The 26,010-nt window shown below is 40.9% G+C and overlaps 1 protein-coding gene across 1 annotated transcript in view; it reads right to left on the bottom strand.

The window, feature by feature from the left end:
* DMD (dystrophin) overlaps positions 1-26,010 on the bottom strand; it is a 3,443,536-nt gene that overhangs the window by 1,106,871 nt on the left and 2,310,655 nt on the right. The window contains 1 exon segment of the mRNA XM_040424996.1: positions 2,137-2,301. Coding sequence (XP_040280930.1) covers positions 2,137-2,301 — 165 coding nt within the window.

Raw genomic sequence — 26,010 nt, 5'->3', positions numbered from 1 at the left:
TGTTCCAGTGGTGGGTGACGTTAAGCCTGATTCTCTGCTATGACATGAAGACTGATTCTCTGCTGACATGAAGCCTAAATCTCTGTTATGGGACCTCTCTCCTCTGCCTGGGTGCCTGGGCCTAAATATGTGACAGTGGCCTGTTCCAGTGGTGGGTGACGTGAAGCCTGATTCTCTGCTATGACATGAAAACTGATTCTGTGCTGACATGAAGCCAGATTCTCTGTTACGGGACCTCTCTCCTCTGTCTGGGTGCCTGGGCCTAAATATGTGACAGTGGCCTGTTCCAGTGGTGGGTGACGTGAAGCCTGATTCTCTGCTATGACATGAAGACTCATTCTCTGCTGACATGAAGCCTGAATCTCTGTTATGGGACCTCTCTCCTCTGCCTGGGTGCCTGGGCCTAAATATGTGACAGTGGCCTGTTCCAGTGGTGGGTGACGTGAAGCCTGATTCTCTGCAATGACATGAAGACTGATTCTCTGCTGACATGAAGCCTGAATGTCTGTTATGGGACCTCTCTCCTCTGCCTGGGTGCCTGGGCCTAAATATGTGACAGTGGCCTGTTCCAGTGGTGGGTGACGTGAAGCCTGATTCTCTGCTATGACATGCAGACTGATTCTCTGCTGACATGAAGCCAGATTCTCTGTTACGGGACCTCTCTCCTCTGCCTGGGTGCCGGGGCCTAAATATCTGACAATGGACTGTTCCAGTGTTGGGTGACGTAAAGCCTGATTCTCTGCTATGACATGCAGACTGATTCTCTGCTGACATGAAGCCAGATTCTCTGTTACGGGACCTCTCTCCTCTGCCTGGGTGCCGGGGCCTAAATATATGACAATGGACTGTTACAGTGGTGGGTGACGTGAAGCCAGATTCTCTGCTATGGCATGAAGACTGATTCTCTGTTACGGGACCTCTCTCCTCTGCCTGGGTGCCGGGGCCTAAATATATGACAATGGACTGTTACAGTGGTGGGTGACGTGAAGCCAGATTCTCTGCTATGGCATGAATACTGATTCTCTGCTGACGTGAAGCCAGATTCTCTGCTATGGGACCTCTCTCCAATTGATATTGGTTTATTTTTATATATTTTATTTTTATTTTAATTCATTTCCCTATCCACATTTGTTTGCAGGGGATTTACCTACATGTTGCTGCCTTTTGCAGCCCTCTAGCTTTTTCCTGGACTGTTTTACAGCCTTTTTAGTGCCGAAAAGTTCAGGTCCCCATTGACTTCAATGGGGTTCGGGTTCGGGACGAAGTTCGGGTCGGGTTCGGATCCCAAACTCGAACATTTCCGGGAAGTTCGGCCGAACTTCTCGAACCCGAACATCCAGGTGTTCGCTCAACTCTAGTTACCACGAATTGCCAAAAAGGTCAGATTCATGATGAATCGTATATTTCCTGAAATTCTGATCGAATTCCACATCATTAACTTCAATTTGCTCAACTAATAATAAACATGATGCTCAAAGGTAACCTATAGCTAGTAACAGTCCTTCGCATCACAAGGAGTTGACTTAGGGTACTTTCGCACTAGCATTTTTGCTGGATCCGGCAGGGTCCAGCAAAAACGCTTCTGTTTCTGATTATACAGCCATCTGCATCCGTTATGAATGGATCTGGTTGTATTATCTTTAACATATCTTTAACATTGCCAAGACGGATCCGTCATGAACTCCATTGAAAGTCAATGGAGGATGGATCTGTTTTCTATTTTGTTAGAGAAAACTGATTCGTCCCCATTGACTTGCATTTTGGTTCATGCCGGATCCGTCTTGCTCCCCATCCTAGGACGAAAAGCAAACTATACCATGTCACAGTTTGCTTTCCGGTATGGGAACGCAATGGAACGGAATGCATTTTTGAGCATTCAGTTCTGTTCAGTTCAGTTTTGTCCCCATTGACAATGAATGGGGACAAAACTGAAGTATTTTTTTCCGGTATTGAGCCCTTATGACGGAACTCAATACCGGAAAACTTAAACGCTAGTGTGAAAGTACCCTTAGATGTAAAGACACTTCATCTAGCATTTGACACAGTCATTTCCATTCTGCTATAAGATTATCATACTGATATGTTGCTAGTTATTTTCACTAATATAATCAAATAAAACCAATTTGGGCTCCTTACCTTTATGTTAAATACTCCTGGTCTTCCCACTTGATTGTAGAATGATAGCTGATCTTTTACAGATGAAACCCACAATATCAACTGATTTAACTGGAGTTCAAATAAAGACACGTTCTTTAACTGGTCCTCAATTTCATTTTGCTTGTCTTTTAGATCTTTAGACACCTAAAAAACAGCCACACAACAGCTGTTACTAACTGTATTTTTTACATTGTTTTCCTAAGACTCTTTTTTCACCTTAAAACACCACTTATAAACAACAAAAAACTTAATTACACTTAATTTATCAATTCATCCCTCCACTTGGTTCCCTTGAAACATTGATTACAAAAGTGATTGTATACAGTACAGTAAAACTTTCCTGTTAGAGATCGATTTCTTTCTGTGACTTATTCTCCTACTCACTGTATTTTATGGAAACTTCCCCTCAATAAGCAGACCACTCCAATTTTCAACCAATGACCACTTTTTTTTAGCAACATTTTCACTGGGAACCCCTTTGAAAAAACCACACATTAGATTTACATACTGTGAATTGTCTGGACACGGATCTGGGCGGTGTGGCAACACTGGATTGTTGTAAGGGACATCAGGTGAGGCTGTTAGAGAAGATCTGAGTGTCTAAGAGAGCTACACTAAACATCCCAAATGACTGGGAGCCTGCAGACTGCTATTGAGGTGTCATCATTAGCAGTGAGGGCAAAAGAGTTAAGAAGGGAGCAAGACTGGAGTCTAGGAAAAAGAGCGGAGCTATGATGGGGACCAAGGACTAGAGAGTGAACCATACTTGGGTCCAGGAATGAGTGGGGGAGTTATGCTTGGGGCTAATAAAGAAAGCTCAGCTATGTTGGGGACTCAGAATAAGAGTGAAACCATGCTGGAAATCAAGATTTATTGGGATGTGATGCTGGGAAACAAGAATTAGAGGGGTGCTATGCTGGGAACCAAGAATGATGAGACCATCTCTATCTGGGAAAGGGATGGGTCACCGTAGGGATTGAGAAAGAAAGGGAGCTACCTTTAGTTATGTTTTTGGGTTGGGGCAACTTGTGTACGGTACCAAGACAATTTTAATTAGTCCTAGAGTATGGCCACATGGTCAGGTTTCTGCATTCAGTTTTGAAAGCTAAAATGAAGAGCGTATCATAAACTGAGAGAAAGTATGCCAGACAGATACCACTTTATTTTTTTTAAAGTTCACTCCTGATTTTGGCTTCCAAAACTGCATGTACAATCCAGTCTGTGTGATCATACCCTGAGTCTGGGCCTTGTTCTGTGTGTTATGCTGATGTGATGTCAACCATAAACAACAAGATTTTTTAAGATAAATCATCATTATTTATGCTCATTTGTATGCTCATTTATCATTTTGACGCCTGTTTTAGGCATAGAAAATGGTCTAAATGTAAAACAGCTCGGAAGCTGTCTTACATTTAGAACTGGTGCTGTATGTGTCGAAGTTATGGAGAGGCCTGTGCCTCTTTATAACTTTGACGGATCCACCCCCAGCTATGGGGCTTTATTAGGACCGGCGTCTAAAACACCAGTCTTAAAAATGGTAAATTATGTTTGTAAACTTCTCAAAGAAAAAAGTATACATAATAAAGGTTTAAGGGACACATATATAAAGTGCAAATTTGGATGAACAACTCAGAGAGGTTACACTGTATTTATACAGCCAGTGGTTATATAGCAAAAATTGGCTTAAATATTAACTAGTTTGTAGAAATGACCTTAGCAAGCATAAATCTCCATGTCATTTTCTTATATTTTTCACCCACTCATTGCCATTTTTTTCTTGGTAATGCCAGATATTTTCATGACACAGAAACACAGTACATTGACCACTCTGAGACTAAACCTAATATTTAATTATAACTCAGTCTGTACCTTATCACTTCCACAATTTCACTTTAGATTATTTTTATTTTTTTAACAACCTTACATAAAAGACTAATTATAAAGCATATCATAAAGGCAATTAAAATACTGAGTACTAGCTAGGACAGTGACCAGTGGGCTCAGATTCTTATACAATAATGACAGGGCCTGAGTGTTTCAGCATAGACAACCCCACTTGTATGACTACAGGGTTTGACACTTTTAGGGCAATTTCTGTAATTACTATTGTGGTTTGTTCATATTGGATTTGCATATAATGATTTTTTAAATAATCCGTGACAAACATTCAGAAAGAAAACACAGATCTTGATCATAATGGTATGCCAAATGAAGTCCATTTGTCTAAAGACACAATCATTGGTATGGCATTAGATTCAGATTATTATACTTTTGGGTTTCTGAATGTAATTATTGGCCAAATACCTGAATCGTATCTAACAGAAGAACAATTGGTTGACCAAACATTTTATTCTTCTTCTGAAGCATTGTTCACCATTAGTTCAGTATATCCTTTTAATCTTGAAGAAAGTACCTGCAAGGTAGAGGAATCCTCCCTTACCTTTAATCATACAATTAATGAGCAGGAAGCCCAGGAATATCACGAGTTTGCTGAAAAAGCAGGTAAGTCAAATCATTCCCTCACTGACAGGTTGGAGGAAACCTATGAAATAGGTCAACCTGACGTTTTCCCAGGGTTTCTGAAAATGGTCCAGCAACAAATCTCATTAGCTGATGGATGCTCCAATGACCCAAAGCGACAGCAACTAAAGGAAGTTCTCTTAGAATTCAAGGATATCTTTGCGAAAGATTCCTATGATTGTGGTCTGACTGACATATACATTGCCAGGATTCAGACTGATCCTGAGGCAGCTCCCGTTTATATCAAGCAATATCGTCTTCCACTAGCTTGTTACGACTCGCTAGCGGAAATCATCCGAAATCTTAAGGAGAGAGGTATTATAAGACCGGTGCACAGTTCTTATTATAATCCGATTCTTGGAATTCTTAAACCGAATGGTCAATGGCATTTATGTGCTTGGTACAAATGAAAGGCGCCAGGATCTTTATCACCTTAGATTGCGCTCAGGGATATTGGACCATCAAAGTGAGTCCTGAAGACCAATACAAATTGGCCTTTACTTTTGGTAAAGAACAGTTTGCCTGTGTAGGCCTGAATCCCCTGAAGAAAAAGGTGGAGGCTGTGATGAAATCTAAAACACCTACCAATATTAGTGAACTAAGGTCATTTCTGGAAATTATGAATTACTCACTAAAGTTCATTGATAACTATGCAGAGATCAGTAAACCGTTGTTGACATTGTTAAAGAAAGGTGTACCCTGGACATGGGGGGAGGATCAGGAACAAGCTATGTCTGAGCTTAAAAGGAGACTCACCCAAGCCCCATGTCTAGCTTATCCAGAGGGGTAAACCCTTTTATCTGGAAACTGGTTTTACGAATCTTAGTATTAGCGCTGTCCTATGCCAAAAACAGGATAAATTGCATAAAGTTATAGCTTATGCAAGTAAATCCCTGTCACTGGTAGAAATAAAGTTTAACGACTGTGAAAAAGCTTTACTAGCCACAGTCTGGGCACTTCAAAACTTTAGAAGTTTTGTACAAGGTGAGAAAATCATTGTTGAAACGGCCCATCAACCCCTACAATATCTACAGAGTGATAAAATTAGGTATGGTAACTTGTCTAACAGCAGGATCACTGCTTGGAGCTTGTCTTTACAATGATGGCCATTGGAAGTTCGGTATAAGCAAAATTAAAAGTGTCCAGTAGCCCAAGGACTTGCTGAACTGCATGACAGCGCTGCTTATTCTCATAAAGAAGAGATGGTAGATGATTTTATAGAGGAACAAAAATCTTCCCCTTACAAAGTATATGTGTCATGGCCGAGAGTGGGGGAAACCCTCAACCGTGCGATGTTATATGAATTGGGAAGCTGCTAGGCCAGGATGACAGGATCAGGGAGCAGGTCACCTCCTAATGCGTCCCTAATACTGACCCTAACTCCTATCCGTATGAGCCAACCCAGATTGTAGGAGGGCTCATACACCGGAACCTCGGGTCCCTACTAGCCCTCAGAGAATCCCTGAACTAGGAGCAGGGTAAGACGACCTGTTCCTCCACAACACGGACGAACAGGAGTCTCACTGGCCAAGCTGCAAGGTAAGGGGAACATATACAGCATATGGCAATGGCAGGTAAGTGAAACCAGTACCACACTTACCTGCCACAGACACACAGCCTGGAACCCATGTACAAGTGCTGATGTCCACACCAACATAAAAAGGACACAGCACACAACACACATCACACAGGAACCCAGGAAACCATAGCTGCAAAAAGGTGAGACAAAACAAGAACATAAACTTAACATCTTAACGTCTATGACCACAAGGGTGGCCCTCACTGAATAAATGGTATAAGAAGACCAGGAGGATGACTCCAGCATACAGCATGGCTGGAGTACCCCTCAGACTCAGGCATCCAGCGGAAGCTAAATAGCCCAAGCAGCCGCACCCACACAGACACACACTAGGAAGGGAGTTAACCCTTCCAACACCAGGCAAGGTAAGGTAGCCACTTAAAGGGGAAGTGTACAAACAGGTTAAACCTGTGCACACCAAACAAAGAAAGTGCACACATAAAAACACACATTGCCAGAGGCAACCGCATACATAGACAGCGAGCCGCCTAGCAACCAGCTCAGGCTGCTCCACTGCCAACACCCTTATGTTGCCAGCGGAAACCACACATGAGGCAAGTTACTAACAGCCCTCACCTGTGGTTGACAACAAAACCAGACCGCGGGCAACTGCATGCGGCTCAAGGAGTCACAACCATGACCATGGTCGTGACAATATGACGAAGACTATTGCTCTCTACTCCCCTGTGTGTACATAGATGGTTGTGCTTACCACACCACTGTAGGGGACGAAAGAAAACTAGTGGCAGGAATTGGAATTACTTGGATAGATGAGTGCCCGAGTATTTCAATAGGTTACAGTATTGGTGCTAAAAGTAGCCAGGTAGCCGAATTAGCAGCTGTCTACCAAACTGTTAAAATTGCTGTAGAGCACAACATAAAATAATTCGTCATAGTTACTGATTCTAATTATGTACGGAACAGTTTTGTAGAATATATGCCCACATGGAAGAGGAGTCACATGTTACGATCCAATAACAAACCGGTGAAACACGCCAAGTTGTTTTGTGCCATAGATGAGCTGGTCCGATGTAATGATCTAACTATTTATTGGAAAAAGACTAAAGGTCATTCCAAAACCCAAAATATAGATAAAGAGGGTAATGACCTAGCTGATAAACTGGCCAAACAAGGAGCCATAAATGGTGAACATGTGGATATATATCATTTACTAAAAATGATTCCCATTGACGCTATCGCTAGACAACAGGCTAGGGCCCAAACTGAAAATAGTGTAGTTCAATGGAGCCAAGAATCTTCTAGTGAGGATCTGATCAAAAGCCAGAAGGAAGATCCTATATTGGGAATCTTCCATAAACATATTGAGGGTCCTAATAATAATCCCATATCGGAGGATAATTATACCCAAAAGGAAGAACTCTGATTACTTATTTATACCAAATCCCAATTTAGTATTCAGGATAAGTTATTAATGAGAACCTCTAAAAATGGTATTTAGCAGTGGGTAGTTCCTACTACATTTAGAGGTTTAATGTTACAGCATGCCCATGATGCACCTACAGCTGGTCATCATGGAGAAAAGATTACATATGAGTCACTACGTGATTATGCCTACTGGCCTCATATGTTAAAGGATGTCCAGAATTATTGTCAAGGTTGTTTGGTATGTGCGCAATTTCAACCTCAAGGTCCTAAACATCGTGCTCCACTTCAGAAGAAAGGTTTTTCATTACCCTGGTCTGACATCCAAATAGATTTTTTTGTTCCTGTTACCCGGTCATCTCGAGGGAATAAATACATGTTGACCGTCACTTATGTATTTGCAAAATGGGTAGAGTGTCTACCGGCCCGCAATAACACAGCCGAGTCCTGTGCATTTTTGTTGATTAACCATGTATTTGGGTTACCGTTAAGGATTGATTCAGACCGTGGGTCACACTTTGTAAGTGAGGTAATGGCAAAGATGTGGAAGATCTTGGGTGTGAAGAGAAAATTACACATTGCCTATCATCCAGCATCTAGTAGATCCGTTGAGCGCTATAACCAGTCCATTGTTAGCATCCTTAAGAAGTATGTTAAGGAGTCAGGTAAAGACTGGGACATAAGGTTACCGTTAGTGCTCATGGCCATTAGAGCTACTCCAAACAAGGCTACCCAGATGTTAGCTTTTGAGCTGATGACGGGAAGAAGAATGGTACTTCCTCAACATCTGTTGTATTGCACATCAGATCATAACCTGATCAATGCAGCCACCACACATCAGTATGTGGAGGACCTTCAACATGCGTTTGCTTTCGCGCAAAATAATCTCGAGAAAGCTGTCGTAAGTAACAGAATGTATTATGATTTAAAGACTACTAAAAAGTAATATGAGGTAGGTGGTAGAGTATATCTCTATAACTTTGCGCGGGATCAGGTTAAAGAAAGAAAATTTCTCCCATCATGGAGAGGTCCTTATGACATTATCGATAAAATACCACCAGTAGTGTATAAGGTGAAAATTAATACCAAAGATGGTCTCATGGAGAAATGGGTTCATGTCAACCAACTGCGAGTGTGTCATCCTAGATCACAGCTGAGAGTATTAGAGGGTGATGCTGAAAAAGAAAATTAGCAAGGATGTTGATAAAATATAATAAATGATCGACGCTATGATTTCTCTCAGCTTACAGATGGTCGGATTTTGAGAAATATAAAACATCTATACTGAATCCAATTTGGAAAACTATAAATGTTAATTACTAAAGAGTATGTATTTATATTCTTAATTTCTTTCATCTGAAATAGGACGGGCAGAACCGAGACGTTGATTCCCTGAAGTAATGATGACTACCAAGAGTACAGCCATTATGTGGATATTAATCCTTGGAGCCCAATTTCGGATGGAACCTATCATCAAGTCGGGACCATCGTCGGGAATTATGTTACAAGATGCTCCGGGATTCTTGTTGGTGGAAAAGAAGATTCTGTCACAGAAACTTTTTGTGAATTTGGATCCCAGGGCCTTTATTGAGAGAAGATATAACATATCACAATTTTAGTTGGAAGAGAGGCAAGAGTGGTACAAGGTCCATATGAATCAAACTCAAATGAGAGTACAGGATATTTTGGAACATGCAAGGAAACCCTTTATTCTACAACCTATGTCCCAGAATGAGCGACCAAAAAGATTCCTTAGTTTTCTAATTGCTAGTATTGTTTTTACTACATTAGGAATGGTGGTGGCTACTACAACTTCAGCAGTTAATACGGTTTCCATCAAGACTTTACAAGCAGAAGTGGGAAATTTGAAGGAAAATATTGAACTCCTCTATCAGGAGATTGAGTTTCAAAAGACAAACATGGAAAAATTAATGGACGTCGTTAATAATATTATTGTGACCTCAAATCTTTATTCTGAATGAATTTCACATTCTACCAAGTTACATCAGAATCATGAACGATTTAAATATGAACTTTTATTTATAAAAGATGCCATTATGTTTTGCATATTATAATTTTTTTGTGAAGTACAAAGCGGGATAAGTGACTTTATTCAGGGTCGTGTGCCATTATATTTTGTTTCATGAGACGTGATAAAGAAAATGTTTAATGAATTAAGTGAAGAAGCCATGGAGGAATACCACATTAATTTATCCTTTGAGATGGGGAGTGCATTACTGTTATATATCGATCCCGAAAGAATGGAGATTTGTTTTTTATTATTAATACTGGTTGGAGATGATAAAAACATATTCCAGATGAAATACATTCATAACGTAGTGACATATCAAAATGATTTACATCTGAAAATACTAACTCCGGAAATATCGAATGTCCGAACCCGAGGTGTGTTCCATACCTATGTTAAATGAATGTGTAAAATTTTAAGATAATAATTTTCAATGTGATGGAAAGCCAATTGTGTATGATGCATCACAAGCATTACTTGGGTTAGAGGGACCTGTTCCTATATTTCGTTTGGAGTGAGCCACCATCTTAGATTTTTACATTACTTGGGTTAGATTATGTAAAATATGGATCCGAGAAATGTAAAGTAACCTTTAGTAAAACTGAGGGAAAGAGTGTACGAGCCATTTTAGTGGGAAACAAGTGGTTAGTACCAATGAAAAGGAAGCTAATGTGTATTATAAGGAACTAATCCAGAATAGAAAAATGTTATTACCTACTTCAGTCATTCACGTTCAAGTACCCAAGAATGCTAAGGTAGTTATTGGGGATGTTACCCTTTATCCGGTAGGTAATTCTGTATGGAAAAGTGAGGTTTTGATGGTAGATGCTTTTCAGGTAAAAAGAAACCCCATTAATCCAGATTTAAAGTTTCTACTGGATAATAAACCTAACCATATGATCATTGGTAAAGAAAGATAATGTAACGATTAATACTTTAAAATATTCATTACAAGATCATCAAATATTATCCTCAAATTTTAATTTTATCATAGTCGAAATAATGATGCATGTGTTCAAATAGGATGGTTCATTTGGTTGATCATCTTATCTAGAAAGATCTACCAATTAGATCCTGAGAGGAACAAAAATATTTCTTCATCAGAATGGATGGAAAGTGGGGAATCTATTCCAACATAAGATATATATACTTTGATGGACACTAAAAAGTCTTCTAACCTCTTTTCCGGTTATGTCCAGTACTGACTGGAATAACGGAAAAAGGGGGGGGGGATTTGTCAGAACTTTTGATGTTAAAGAGAGTCCATCAAATAAGGCCAACATAGGTATCTGAATAGGAACTTTGAAAAGAGAAGCCATGTTGGTCTGAAGTGATATTTTTTCAAGAGGGTACTCTAAGTTCAAACCTTTTGGATTAGATTTATGTGAAGGCTTTTGTTTATGAAACTTAGGAGAGTTTACATGGTCTGGTTTTTGTATGGAGAGGCTTAGACAGATTCAATAAAGATATTGACGCAGATAAGATACCTAGAAATCTGTTGAGTCAAATTAGATGCAGGGAATAGAAAGAGATTCATGTTATTGGTGATTAACCCATATTAATGAATTCTGATTTTCTATAATTGATTTAAATTTAAATAGGTGTGCTTTATATATATAAGAGTGTGGTCCTTATAGATATATTCAATTTTAAAGTTAGAATTATAGTAGTTTTTTCCTATGTAATTCTAAAATACGTGACTGAAAACTAGCTAATGATCTCTTTCCTTAAGGATTTCTTGAATGGAGAGATGTGGACTCAGGTGTTAAAAGCAAATACTGAGTCTTCCCCAGAACAATGACCTCAGTGTGGTAATGTGTATCTTGAATTAATTAGGTCTAGTCAGAAGATTATGAGGAAGAACTAGATGTTTGATTAAATACAAATGTCATTGTCTATTTCAGATCTCCTCAGGGTTTTGTCTAAAACATTAGTTAAAGTTTATCTCAGTTAAATGAATAAGAGAATATACAGAAGAGAGAGATAAGTGCCTTGACTTTTATATGGAGTACTAGTGCCATCTAACGTTAGGTTAACATTAAGGTTTAGAGTGTAAAATTCGTTATGGGAGGTCCTATTAGTTATCAAATGATGTCACTAGTTAATGATAAAACTTGACCAAGCCCTTTCTAAAATGGAATAAAAGAGGGTATGGCACTACAGAGAGGGATCATCAGGAGCTTCTGAAATCAGCTTGGGATGGTCATCTTGAGGATAGAAGGATCCATCTTTGAAATCCATCTTTTAAACGAGAGATCCACTTTTTGATACCTGGGGAAGCCATCTGACTAGCTATCCTACTATCCAAGCAATTGCATCAATCTCTCCATTTATTTGAAAATCCTGGTGATAGCCCTGAACCGTGACGTTGATCATCCGGTATAGTATACATTTTTATACGGTAGCTTTATATTATACATATACATATTGTATTAACCATATTGTGTAGGTAGGATTTATACTGAATTGAGTTGGATCTTGAAACTGCAGTATCAAAATCTAAATTTTGTTCAGTATGAAGACCCTAAAGAACTGATTTCGTTCTAGTTATATATGGTTGAAAATATCTATATGTATAAGGAAATGTTCAGAATATCTGATCCATCTGTTGGCTGAGAGAGATCAAGGGTACAGTTAAGGAGCTAAGTTATTAAGATATCTGTAATTAGAATATATTCGATGAAATTATCTTGAGTTTTCCGAATGACATATTTTGATCATTATTAATCTATTGTTATTAATTTTCAATTGATAAGTATTTGATTGTTACCAACTTTACATTACATTATATATTATTTTGCACTAAAAATTGTATTAATAAATTATATATATATATATTTTGTCTGTAACTGGGTTTTGTCTTTAATTCAACGCAGATTATGAGCTTGTTTTAGCTTGGTATTTATGATAATAGATTAGAATCTCCTTCATTACAGATTTTAATTTATTCACATAAATAATATACTATAGACTGTCAATCGGAGACAGCATAAATATTCCGACAATCTCTACTGCACATGCGCCATCGGATCTGCATGTCATTCAGTACAGTAGGTCTAATCCATATTTATTCCGTGACAATAAAGAGAAAACTTTCCAACACCTAGAGTTCACTAAGAGTCTGGCATAAATTGCACCAAAATATGGCTTAGCTATGTCCATCTATGTGTAGAGAAATTATCTGTACCTATCCCAATATAGAGATGTGGCTTATTTGCAATGGGGTGTACCTTCAGTGGTCTAACATTAAATATTTATTGCCAAAAGAATCCAACAATACTGGGATACAATTCTGTCTCTAACTAAGGGCTATATTACACTGGCCGAGGATTGGGCAGATAACCGCTAACAAGTGATCGTAGGAACACTCATTAGCAATGATCTGCTGGTGTAAAGGTCCTTCATGTGGTCACTAAAATCATTGTTGGATGGCGGCAGAATGTGCTGTCTAAACATGCTCTAGAGATGAGTGATAACATTAGTGATTACACCTCCCTATACTGTGGAGGAGATTGCTGCATATAAATTCAGTGGTCTCCTTCACTGATGAGCAGGCGATTGTCAGGAAGGAACACTTCCTCTCCAACACTTATCAGCCTCATCTGCTGGTCTAATACAACACTAACCCAACAAATATTTGTAGAGTTAGACAAAAGTGTCTACCCCTGCACCAACTTTATCATCCAGCCTGAGCCACTGTGATAAATCTGGTGCAGGTCTAGACAGCCCATCTGTCTATGCCATCTATAAGATTAGTAAATCTGCCTCACTTGCACTAGCTGCAAATTTTGTCAGGATTAAGGTGTGGAGTTTGGGCTTAAAAGGAACCTGTTATAAGCACTGGCCTATTAAACTATTGACATGTTGCCACTGTTCAAGCTGCCAGCTTTCAGACACTGGTTTTGGTGAATTTCACATTTAGGGTGTTTGTGCAAAAAATCCATTTTTAAAATGTACCTGACGTCATCAAAACGTAACTCAGGGAGTCAATAATGCGCATTGCTGAATGAGGCGACCAACATGACTTCCCTGGTTTGCTGATGTCAGTGCCTGGCAGTACGAAATGTCAAGCAGGCTCAGAAGACCAGGTTCTGCTATCGGGATCCTGACTTGCACAGTGAGTGGAGGTGTATACACCTCTGCTTCAAGTACTCACTGCACATCCGCAGGAAATGGAGGTGATAAGAATGATGAAGGTGGGGTTAATGAAACAAATGTACAGTGAGGAATTAATTGACTGTATTCGTTATACATGCAGAAAGTTTAAATCTATGCAGGCGCAGAATAAAACATGACATTTATTTTATTACAGACTTCATTTCTATCTATCAATTAAGGATAATGTTTTATTTGCTAATTTTAGCTAGATCACATTTGCCGTAATTATTTTCAGTATACTTTGTAATCTCTTAATAGGATTATTAAAAGGATTTATTGATTTAATAGGATTCTAAAGAATCCATTTTCCAGCATTTGTGAAAAACTGAATCCACAAAGTAGATTCTGCACATTATGTAAATGTCACTCAGTATTCATTTCTACTCCTGCATGGATGCAAGTGAGTGCTTTACCCTATAAAATCCTTTGCCGACTACTTAGGACAGCACCTTGACAAACGTCTATGTCAAACTTAGCCAAGTGAGAAATTACATAAAACAATTGCTCATAGGGTGATCAAATGCAGTATCTTGGTGGCTGATGGAGCAGAAGCATGGAACAGGTAATTATACAATAAGTTTAAGATTTTGGGGGCTGCTGAGGTTAGCACCATGGGTACTATCAGGATAAATACATAACATGAACCTGGTATGATGGGCACTACAATAAACCTAAAGAGCGGAGGCTGTTATGAAGCTGACTCCACTGGAATAGATATTCTGTGTGGTTAGCATCATGTTTGCTGCTATTAGGTTTACATTATGGGTGCTACTGTGAATGTAGTTATTACTGTTACAGAGGATACGACTAGGAGGGTTTTATAAGATTTGACATGTGTATTTAAAGAGGTTGTCCAGGTTCCGATCATTTTCACCCAGGCATCTGACATGAGCATCTGAGCATTTCCTGCTCTGATGCTCTTCTTAGCCCTGGGCTGAATCGCGAAGGGCAAAGGCATTTTTTTGAGATCCGGTGACCGGGTTCTCAGTGACCTGTTTCTCCATAGGGACTTCTAGGCAGAAGCTTCCGATTAGCAGTGAGACCGGTGATGTCACCGGCACTAATGGGCAGGATTTATAACTTCCCTAGCCTGTAAAATGGCTAGGGCAGCACTAAAGCCTGACCATCAGTGCCGGTGACATCGGAAGCCTCCACCTAGCAGTGTAAGAACATAAACAAAAAAGCCCTTGCGATGCACGATCCAGTGCAGGGCAAGGGCATTGGAGCATGAAATTCTCGTGTCAGAGGGGCTGGACGGGTGAAAATAAGGTATAATGTCCGAAACACATAGGGAGAGATTTATCTTCCTCCTACACCAGTTTTTTTCTGGAATAAAAAAGTTGCAAACTCCAAATTTGAGACTTTTTATATGCTATTGAGAATAGATTTATTAATGTATTTATTGGTTTAACTGGTGTTTTTACACCACCCTCAATACTTTCCGAGATTTGGTTGTTTTTACAGACTTAATTTTATATAGTATAAGTGCTTTGCAAATAAATGCTTGTACGATGACCACTTAGTAGAAGCAACATTGTACTGAGGTCTCATTGCCAGATGCTGATCACAGGGATGTTTCTTTAAGGAGTTCTGCTCATGTGTTCGCTCACAAAGCATAGCAGAAGAATTTGTAACAAGAAAGTCCAATTAATTATCCTGTAATACCATAAAACAAAAATCCACTATGCACAAACACAACTGCTACATTTGCATCCCTTTCCTGCAGTTTTAATTTAAGAAAATATCAGTGCTATTTATATTATTGTGTCATGAGCATGAGGTACTTTTGACGAGTGTCATCTCACTAATCCTCAACCATAAGTTATTTACAGAAAGGAGTGAATCTAAATTTGTCTGACAGAAAAGCAATGATGGTTACCCTAGCAACTACAAAAATGACAAAAGAGGCAGAAATGAAGTCAGGAAAATAATAACATAGACTTTGTTTTCTTTCTGATTTATAAGTATGTATAAGTACAGTTTTCTGAAAGCTTATAATAAGAATACTTTAAAGGCATTGACAAGTATTCATCATGAGTTTTTTCCCTGCAATTTGCATGGTGAAAATGGCAATAGCTATAATTCACAGCTGGCACTAGCAGTTAAATCTATCTCCTAGTCTACAGGTTTGGTTAAAGGGTTGTCCAAGCTCCAAAGCTAAAATTAATGCCAAGAATGTGTTTAAAATAAAGGAAGGGGCCAAATAACCCATTCCCTGGTGCCAGTAGTTACTGAAAAGCACATGACTGCAAGGGTTCAGTGGTCATGTGCGACTTGGGTACATGTCACCATCAGGGTTGGTGAGTGGCTGCTAATCTGCACATGGTCATGGATGGGACATCACATTTACGGTCCACAGAAAACTGAAAGTGTTGGGATAGGACCCTTAATGCTGGAAGTGAGCATCTGTGTTCAGGTGAGTTGGTTTATTTATTATAAACACTTTCTAGGGCTTCATTAATTTTAGCTTGGGGGAGACAACCCCTATAGAGCATACCAAAGTTTTCAAAATAAGTTTGGACAATGGCTGTGCTTCTTTGTAGAATCATAACTTTGAAAGGACTGGTGTTTTTTGTGCTTCCCTAAAGTCGGTTTAAGCTATATTATTTCCTGTTTCAGCTGCATAGCTAGATGCATTTCATTCAGGAGTAGGGGCTGACCCCTTCTGTGGAATATTCTAGCACTGTACTTACAGACGCATAGGAGGCTCCTATAATCTTCAAAACCAGTTTAGAAGCAAGTCTTTTATCATGCTCAGGATCTCAGTTAACTCTGAAAAAAAAACAATTTCCTTTAACCTGTCTTCTGAGTCTCTGTTACTAGAGACATAGAAACATAGAAACATAGAATGTGTCGGCAGATAAGAACCATTTGGCCCATCTAGTCTGCCCAATATACTGAGTACTATGGATAGCCCCTGGCCCTATCTTATATGAAGGATGGCCTTATGCCTATCCCATGCATGCTTAAACTCCTTCACTGTATTTGCAGCTACCACCTCTGCAGGAAGGCTATTCCATGCATTCACTACTCTCTCAGTAAAATAATACTTCCTGATATTACTTTTAAACCTTTGCCCCTCTAATTTAAAACTATGTCCTCTTGTAGCAGTTTTTCTTCTTTTAAATATTCTCTCCTCTTTTACCTTGTTGATTCCCTTTATGTATTTAAAAGTTTCTATCATATCCCCTCTGTCTCGTCTTTCTTCCAAGCTATACATGTTAAGGTCCTTTAATCTTTCCTGGTAAGTTTTAGCCTGCAATCCATGTACCAGTTTAGTAGCTCTTCTCTGAACTCTCTCCAAAGTATCAATATCCTTCTGGAGATATGGTCTCCAGTACTGAGCACAATACTCCAAATGAGGTCTCACTAGTGCTCTGTAGAGCGGCATGAGCACCTCCCTCTTTCTACTAGTAATGCCTCTCCCTATACACCCAAGCATTCTGCTAGCATTTCCTGCTGCTCTATGACATTGTCTGCCTACCTTTAAGTCTTCTGAAATAATGACCCCTAAATCCCTTTCCTCAGATACTGAGGTAAGGACTGTATCACTAATTTTATATTCTGCACTTGGGTTTTTACTCCCCATGGGCATTATTTTGTACTTATCCACATTAAATTTTAGTTGCCAGATTTTTGACCATTCCTCTAGTTTTCCTAAATCCTTTTCCATTTGGTGTATCCCTCCAGGAACATCAACCCTGTTACAAATCTTTGTGTCATCAGCAAAAAGACACACCTTACCATCGAGGCCTTCTGCAATTTCGCTGATAAAGATATTAAACAATATAGGTCCCAGAACAGATCCCTGAGGTACCCCACTGGTAACAAGACCTTGGTCTGAATATACTCCATTGACTACAACCCTCTGTTGCCTGTCCCTCAGCCACTGCCTAATCCATTCAACAATATGGGAGTCCAAGCCCAAAGACTGCAATTTATTGATAAGCCTTCTGTGTGGGACAGTATCGAAAGCCTTACTGAAGTCTAGATAAGCGATGTCTACTGCACCTCCGCCATCTATTGTTTTAGTCACCCAATTAAAAAAATCAATAAGATTAGTTTGACATGATCTCCCTGAAGTAAACCCATGCTGTTTTTCATCTTTCAATCCATGGGATTTTAGATGTTCCACAATCCTCTCCTTAAGTATGGTTTCCATTAATTTCCCCACTATTGATGTCAGGCTTACTGGCCTATAGTTGCCCGATTCCTCCCTACTACCTTTCTTGTGAATCGGCACAACATTTGCTAATTTCCAATCTTCTGGGACGACTTCTGTTGCCAGTGATTGGTTAAATAAATCTGTTAATGGTTTTGCTAGTTCACCGCTGAGCTCTTTTAATAGCTTTGGGTGTATCCCATCAGGCCCCTGTGACTTATTTGTATTGATTATAGACAGCTGACTTAGAACCTCTTCCTCTGTAAAGACACATGCATCAAAAGATTCATTAGTCTTCTTTCCTAACTGAGGTCCTTTTCCTTCATTTTCCTTCGTAAAGACTGAACAGAAGTATTCATTGAGGCAGTCAGCTAGTTCTTTATCTTCTTCCATATACCTTCCTTCTTTTGTTTTTCATTTTGTAATTCCTTGTTTTAGTTTCCTTTTTTCATTTATGTATCTGAAGAATGCCTTAGCGCCTTTTTTCCCTGACTGAGATAATTTCTCTTCTGCCGGTGCTTTAGAAGCTCTTATAACTTGTTTAGACTCTCTCTGCCTAATCTTGTAAATTAGCCTGTCATCCTCGTTTTTTTTTTTTTTATAATTACTAAATGTTATCTTTTTGTTTTTAATGATTTTGGCCACTTCTGATGAGTACCACAGTGGTCTTTTCCTTTTTTTGCTTATACTGACAAGCCTAATGCAATTTTCTGTTGCCTTCAATAGTGCCTCTTTTAAGTAGTCCCATTTCTCCTGGACTCCAATGAAACTGTTCCAATCTGATAGGGACTCGTATACCACTAATCAAATTTTAGAAAAGTCAGTTTTTCTAAAATCTAAAACTTTTGTTTTTGTGTGGTGTGACTCAGTCACTGTACTTATAGTAAACCACACTGACTGGTGATCACTAGATCCCAAGCTTTCCCCTACAGTAATATCATATACCAAATTCCCATTTGTGAATACTAAATCTAAAATGGCCTCCTTCCGGGTTGGCTCCTCAACTACTTGCTGTAGAGATAATCCCAGTAGGGAATTTAGAATATCTGTACTCCTGGCAGAACTAGCTATTTTGGTTTTCCAGTTTACATCAGGAAGATTGAAGTCTCCCATAATGATAACTTCCCCCTTCAATGTCATTTTAGCTATTTCCTCAACTAGTAGATCATCTAATTCTTTGACTTGGCTAGGTGGTCTATAAATCACACCTACACGAGTTACCTTATGATTATCAAGCTGCAAGGTAACCCAAACTGACTCTAAATTGTTCTCGCTAACAGATCTTGTTCGAAACAGACAGTGGACTACAACTTAGGTAGAAGTGAGAACACTAGTGGCCATGACTTTATGGCTTTTTTTGCTAGTTACACCAATTTCAATCAATACACTGACTCTTTAGCTTTTAGATAATATATAGAGAGGAATATTATTTGTATTATGTAATCAACTTTAATACAAATAACTTGCAATATGATGGGATCAGGCTTATTGAGAATAGATTTTTTTTGGCTTATATTCATATTTTAAAAGTTCATTCAAGTGTGGTAACAAACACGGTTGCTCACAAATTCATTCTTTAAGGGGTTATGCTACTAATATAAATATATCCTGCCCAACAAATACCACTCACACCAAATAACCAACCACTATTTATCAAATCTGCCTTATTCTATCATTATTCTATTATTAGCCTACCATTGCCCCTTGTGGCAAATCAGTTTTGGTTTCTGTTGGTTAAATCCTCTAGTGAAGCCCTACAGGATGCTTAAGCTCACAGTGTTTCTTTTCTTATCTTTAAAAAACACTTCTCTATGTGCAGTGTCAGGTGTATGTCAGTTATAGATGGATGGATAATAGACAGATAGATAAACAAAGGGATACATTTTGCTCTAACAAATGACCAACAGTAGCAAATGTTCCCACCTATTATAAATCTAGTTAAACAGAGCATTTTGAATATGTGGAGGTACAAAATGGACAGGTATGTGTCATATGTCCTGTTAATATCAGGACACATCTCAATACCATAACGCATGATGGGACAGCAGTCACATGACAAACAAGGAGGTAGGATTCAAGCATACGAGGATAAAAGAAAACTTCAAATGAGATAAATTTAAAAAAAATAAAGGAAAGAAAACAAGTCCTAGGCTATGAGGTGTGCGCTACGATTGCCCAGCGCTGCAGCAAGGGACAACCCTAATACAAATACTCCGCCCCGTACAAAAGAGGGAGCTGCACACACCGGAGCCTATACCGGGCGAAAGGAGTGGCGCCCAGACATACTAGTAAGTGCAGGAGGACCCCTGGGCACCGCTCTGCCCACTGATATAGTTCGTTTTTAGTTTTTAAACTAGTGAAAGGTCCTCTTTAAATCTTAATATTTACTGTTATGTAAGCGGAGCAATGAAACTGATGTGCTCATGGAGCAAGGAACAGCTCTTCATTTTTAAAAAATATGCCATGCATAATGTATAATTGAATTTAATTGCTAATATTGCAATTAATGGTGTGCATCCAAATAAACAAATAGTTTGCCCTTTGTTACAGGCAAAGGAAATGCAGAATTTAACTTTTCTTATATTATGAATAGAGTTGAGCGGACTCCTGGATGTTCGGGTTCGGCAGGTTCGGCTGAAGTTGAAAAAAAACAAAAAACCCCATTGAAGTCAATAGGGACCCGAACTTTTGAGCACTAAAATGGCTGTAAAAATGTCATGGAAAGAGCTAGAGGGCTGCAAAAGACAGTAAAATGTGCTTAAGAGCATGGCAAATGCTCTGCAAACAAATGTGGATAGGGAAATGAATAAAAAAAACATAAAAGACCTTAAAAAAATAAAAATTAGGAATGATGTAGGAGGAAGAGGTTGAGGAGGCGGTGAATGGGTGGATGTGGCCGTGTAGGCTCACGTGGCGGTCTAGGTGGAAGCGGCGGCGAAGGAGGAATAGGTAGCCAACACAGATGTGTGTTATTTTGCATTTTTACATAGGTGTATCCCCCAAAATATTGGGACATATAAAAAAAAAATAAGTGCACTTGAGTACAAGGATGGATGGTTGAGGCTGTTAGAACTGTCTATTCTGCACAAGGTACAGACAAGTCCTGAGGGATCCAAGCCTGGTTCATTTTAATGAACGTGAGCTTGTCCACGTTGGCTGTGGACAGGCGGCTGCGTCTGTCTGTAATGACACGTCCTGCCGTGCTAAATACATGTTCAGAGAGTACCAGCACCTCAAAGGCACACAGGGCAAGCTCTGGCCATGTGGACAATTTGGAGACCCAGAAGTTGAATGGGGCAGAACCATCAGTCAGTACGTGTAGGCATGTGCACAGGTACTTTTCCACCATGTTGTTCAAATGCTGCCTCCTGCTAACAGGCTCCATATCAGCAGTTGGGGCCGGTTGTTGCGGCAAGGAGACAAAGCTTTTCCACATGTCAGCCATGCTAACCCTGCCTTCTGAGGTGCTGGAGCTGACACAGCTGCGTTGGCGACCTCTTCCTCCTCCCCTGCCTTCGCCTTGTGCTTCCACTTGTCCCCCGGCGTCAGTCGGGAATGCTCTCAGAAGCGCGTCTACCAGCATGCGCCTGTAGTCGCGCATCTTCCGATCACTCTCCAGTGAGGGAATTAAGGACGGCACATTGTCTTTGTAACGGGGATCCAGCAGGGTGACCACCCAGTAGTCAGCACACGTTAAAATGTGGGCAACTCTGCTCTCGTTGCACAGGCAGTGCAGCATGTAGTTGCTCATGTGTGCCAGGCTGCCCAGAGGTAAGGACAAGCTGTCCTCTGTGGGAGGCGTATCGTCTGCATCCTCGGTATCCCCCCAGCCACGCACCAGTGATGGGCCCGAGCTGCGTTGGATGCCACCCTGCTGTGAACATGCTTCATCCCCATCCTCCTCCTCATCCTCCTCGTCCTCCAGTAGTGGGCCCTGGCTGACCAAATTTGTACCTGGCCTCTACTGTTGCAAAAATCCTCTTTCTGAGCCACTTCTAAAAGACTGGCCTGAAAGTGTTAGAGATGACCCCTCTTCCTCCTCCTCGTCCTGGGCCACATCCTCTTCCATCATCGCCCTAAGTGTTTTCTCAAGGAGACATAGAAGTGGTATTGTAACGCTGATAACGGCGTCATCGCCACTGGCCATGTTGGTGGAGTACTCAAAATAGCGCAACAGGGCACACAGGTCTCGCATGGAGACCCAGTCATTGGTGGTGAAGTGGTGCGACTCACCTGTGGGTGCTGCAGCTGAAACTCCACTATGGCCTGCTGCTTCTCACACATTCTCTCCAGCATGTGCAAGGTGGAGTTCCACCTGGTGGGCACGTCGCATATGAGGCGGTGAGCGGGAAGGCCAAAGTTACGCTGTAGAGCAGACCGCCGAGTGGCGGAAGGATGAGTATGCCGGAAGCGCGCACAAATGGCCCGCACTTTACGTAGCAGCTCTGACATGTTGGGGTAGTTGTGAATGAATTTCTGCACCACCAAATTCAGCACATGCGCCAGGCAAGGGATGTGCGTCAAACCGGCTAGTCCCAGAGTTGAAACGAGATTTCGCCCATTATCGTACACCACCAGGCCGGGCTTTAAGCTCACTGGCAGCAACCACTCTTCGGTCTGTTGTTCTATACCCCGCCACAACTCCTGCGCGGTGTCGGGCCTGTCCCCTAAACACATCAGTTTCAGAACGGCCTGCTGACATTTACCCCTGGCTGTGCTGAAGTTGGTGGTGAAGGTCTGTCGCTGACCGGATGAGGAGGTGGTAGAAGAGGCGGAGGAAGCCGAGTAGGAAGAGGAGGCAACAGGAGGCAAAGAATGATGCCCTGCGATCCTTGGCGGCGGAAGGACGTGCGCCAAACCGCTCTCCGCCTGGGGCCCAGCCACCACTACATTTACCCAGTGTGCAGTTAGGGAGATATAGCGTCCCTGGCCGTGCTTACTGGTCCACGTATCTGTGGTTAGGTGGACCTTGCCACAGATGGCGTTGCACAGTGCACACTTGATTTTATCCGATACTTGGTTGTGCAGGGAGGGCACGGCTCTCCTGGAGAAGTAGTGGCGGCTGGGAACGACGTACTGTGGGACAGCAAGCGACATGAGCTGTTTGAAGCTGTCCGTCTCCACCAGCCTGAATGACAGCCTTTCAAAGGCCAGTAGTTTAGAAATGCTGGCATTCAGGGCCAGGGATCAAGGGTGGCTAGGTGGGAATTTACGCTTTCTATCAAAGGTTTGTGAGATGGAGAGCTGAACGCTTCTGTGTGACATGGTGGAGATGCTTGGTGACGGAGGTGGTGTTGTTGGTGGCACATCCTCTGTTTGCTGGGCGGCAGGTGCCAACATTCCTCCAGAGGCGGAGGAAGAGGCCGAGGCAGCAGTAGAAGAGGGAGCAGGAGGGGCCCTTTCTTGGTTTTGAAGGTGCTTACTCCTCTGCAGCCCGTGTCTCGCATGTAGATGCCTGGTCATGCAGGTTGTGCTAAGGTTCAGAACGTTAATGCCTCACTTCAGGCTCTGATGGCACAGGTGCAAACCGCTCGGTTCTTGTCGTCAGCACATTGTGTGAAGAAGTGCCATGCCAGGGAACTCCTTGAAGCTGCTTTTGGTGTGCTCGGTCCCTGGTGACGGTGGCCAGTAGCAGGCGAACTGTTTTGGCGACGACTGCTCTGCTTTTGCACCCTGCTCCAGCTTTTGCTACGCTGTTGGCTCAGTCTCACCACTGCCTCTTCCTCCGAACTCTGAAAGTCAGTGGCACAACCTTCATTCCATTTGGGGTCTAGGACCTCATCGTCCCCTGCATCATCTTCCACCCAGTCTTCCTCCCTGACCTCCTTTTTGTTCTGCACACTGCAGAAAGACGCAGCAGTTGGCACCTGTGTTTCGACATCATCAGAGACGTGCTGAGGTGGTATTCCCATGTCCTCATCAGGAAACATAAGTGGTTGTGCATCAGTGCATTCTATTCTATGCTCAGGCCTTACCATCCTTAGAACGGCATTAGGCCCGACCAAATATCGCTGTAGATTCTGGCAGCTACTGGGACCTGAGGTAGTAGGTTCAGTAGGACGTGTAGCTGTGGCAGAACGGCCACGTCCTCTCCCTGCACCAGAGGCTCTACCAACACCACCACCATGTCCGCGTCCCTTATTAGATGTTTGCCTCATAGTAAGCGTTCACAAAGCAAAGTAAAAAGTGGTTAAGTCTTTTAAAAATAATTAAACGCCAATAAAAACCCTGATGTAGGGTATTGCACTCCATTTTTTTTTTAACTCTATATGACAGCGGTATTTGTGGCTAAATTTCAAAGTAACTTATGCATGTCTAATCCCAGATGTGCAGTATATCAGAGGGTTTTTTCACTCCAGTAAGCACAAAGCCGTATTTCTGGCCTAAATGTGACAGTCACTTATGCATGTCTAATCCCAGATGTGCAGTATATTAGAGGGTTTTTTCACCCCAGTAAGCACAAAGCCGTATTTCTGGCCTAAATGTGACAGTCACTTATGCACGTCTAATCCCAGATGTGCACTATATGAAACAGATGTATTTTTTTCACCCCAGTAAGCAAAAAGCCGTATTTCTGCCCTAAATGTCACAATCACTTATGCACGTCTAATTCCAGATGTGAAGTATATAAAACAGATGTATTTTTTTCACCCCAGTAAGCACATAGCCGTATTTCTGGCCTAAATGTGACACTTACTTATGGACGTCTAATCCCAGATGTGCAGTATATGAAACAGATGTATTTTTTTCACCCCAGTAAGCAAAAAGCCGTATTTCTGGCCTAAATGTGACAATCACTTATGCACGTCTAATCCCAGATGTGCACTATATGAAACAGATGTATTTTTTTCACCCCAGTAAGAAAAAAGCCGTATTTCTGGCCTAAATGTGACACTCTCTTATGCATGTCTAATCCCAGATGTGCAGTATATCAGAGGGTTTATTCACCCCAGTAAGCACAAAGCCGTATTTCTGGCCTAAATGTGACACTCACTTATGCACGTCTAATCCCAGATATGCAGTATATCAGAGGGTTTTTTCACCCCAGTAAGCACAAAGCCGTATTTCTGGCCTAAATGTGACACTCACTTATGCACGTCTAATCCCAGATGTGCACTATATGAAACAGATGTATTTTTTTCACCCCAGTAAGCACAAAGCTGTATTTCTGGCCTAAATGTGACACTCACTTATGCATGTCTAATCCCAGATGTGTACTATATGAAACAGATGTACTTTTTTCACCCCAGTAAGAAAAAAGCCGTATTTCTGGCCTAAATGTGACACTCTCTTATGAATGTCTAATCCCAGATGTGCAGTATATCAGAGGGTTTATTCACCCCAGTAAGCACAAAGCCGTATTTCTGGCCTAAATGTGACACTCACTTATGCATGTCTAATCCCAGATATGCAGTATATCAGAGGGTTTTTTCACCCCAGTAAGCACAAAGCCGTATTTCTGGCCTAAATGTGACACTCACTTATGCACGTCTAATCCCAGATGTGCACTATATGAAACAGATGTATTTTTTTCACCCCAGTAAGCACAAAGCTGTATTTCTGGCCTAAATGTGACACTCACTTATGCATGTCTAATCCCAGATGTGTACTATATGAAACAGATGTATTTTTTTCACCCCAGTAAGAAAAAAGCCGTATTTCTGGCCTAAATGTGACACTCTCTTATGCATGTCTAATCCCAGATGTGCAGTATATCAGAGGGTTTATTCACCCCAGTAAGCACAAAGCCGTATTTCTGGCCTAAATGTGACACTCACTTATGCACGTCTAATCCCAGATATGCAGTATATCAGAGGTTTTTTTTTACCCCAGTAAGCACAAAGCCGTATTTCTGGCCTAAATGTGACACTCACTTATGCACGTCTAATCCCAGATGTGCACTATATGAAACAGATGTATTTTTTTCACCCCAGTAAGCACAAAGCTGTATTTCTGGCCTAAATGTGACACTCACTTATGCATGTCTAATCCCAGATGTTTAGTATATCAGAGGGTTTTTTC

This window comes from Bufo bufo, chromosome 3 (genome assembly GCF_905171765.1).
Source record: "Bufo bufo chromosome 3, aBufBuf1.1, whole genome shotgun sequence".
Taxonomy (NCBI): Eukaryota; Metazoa; Chordata; class Amphibia; order Anura; family Bufonidae; genus Bufo; species Bufo bufo.
Note: the sequence above shows the minus strand (reverse complement) of the source record. Positions and strands in the feature narration are given on the sequence as shown.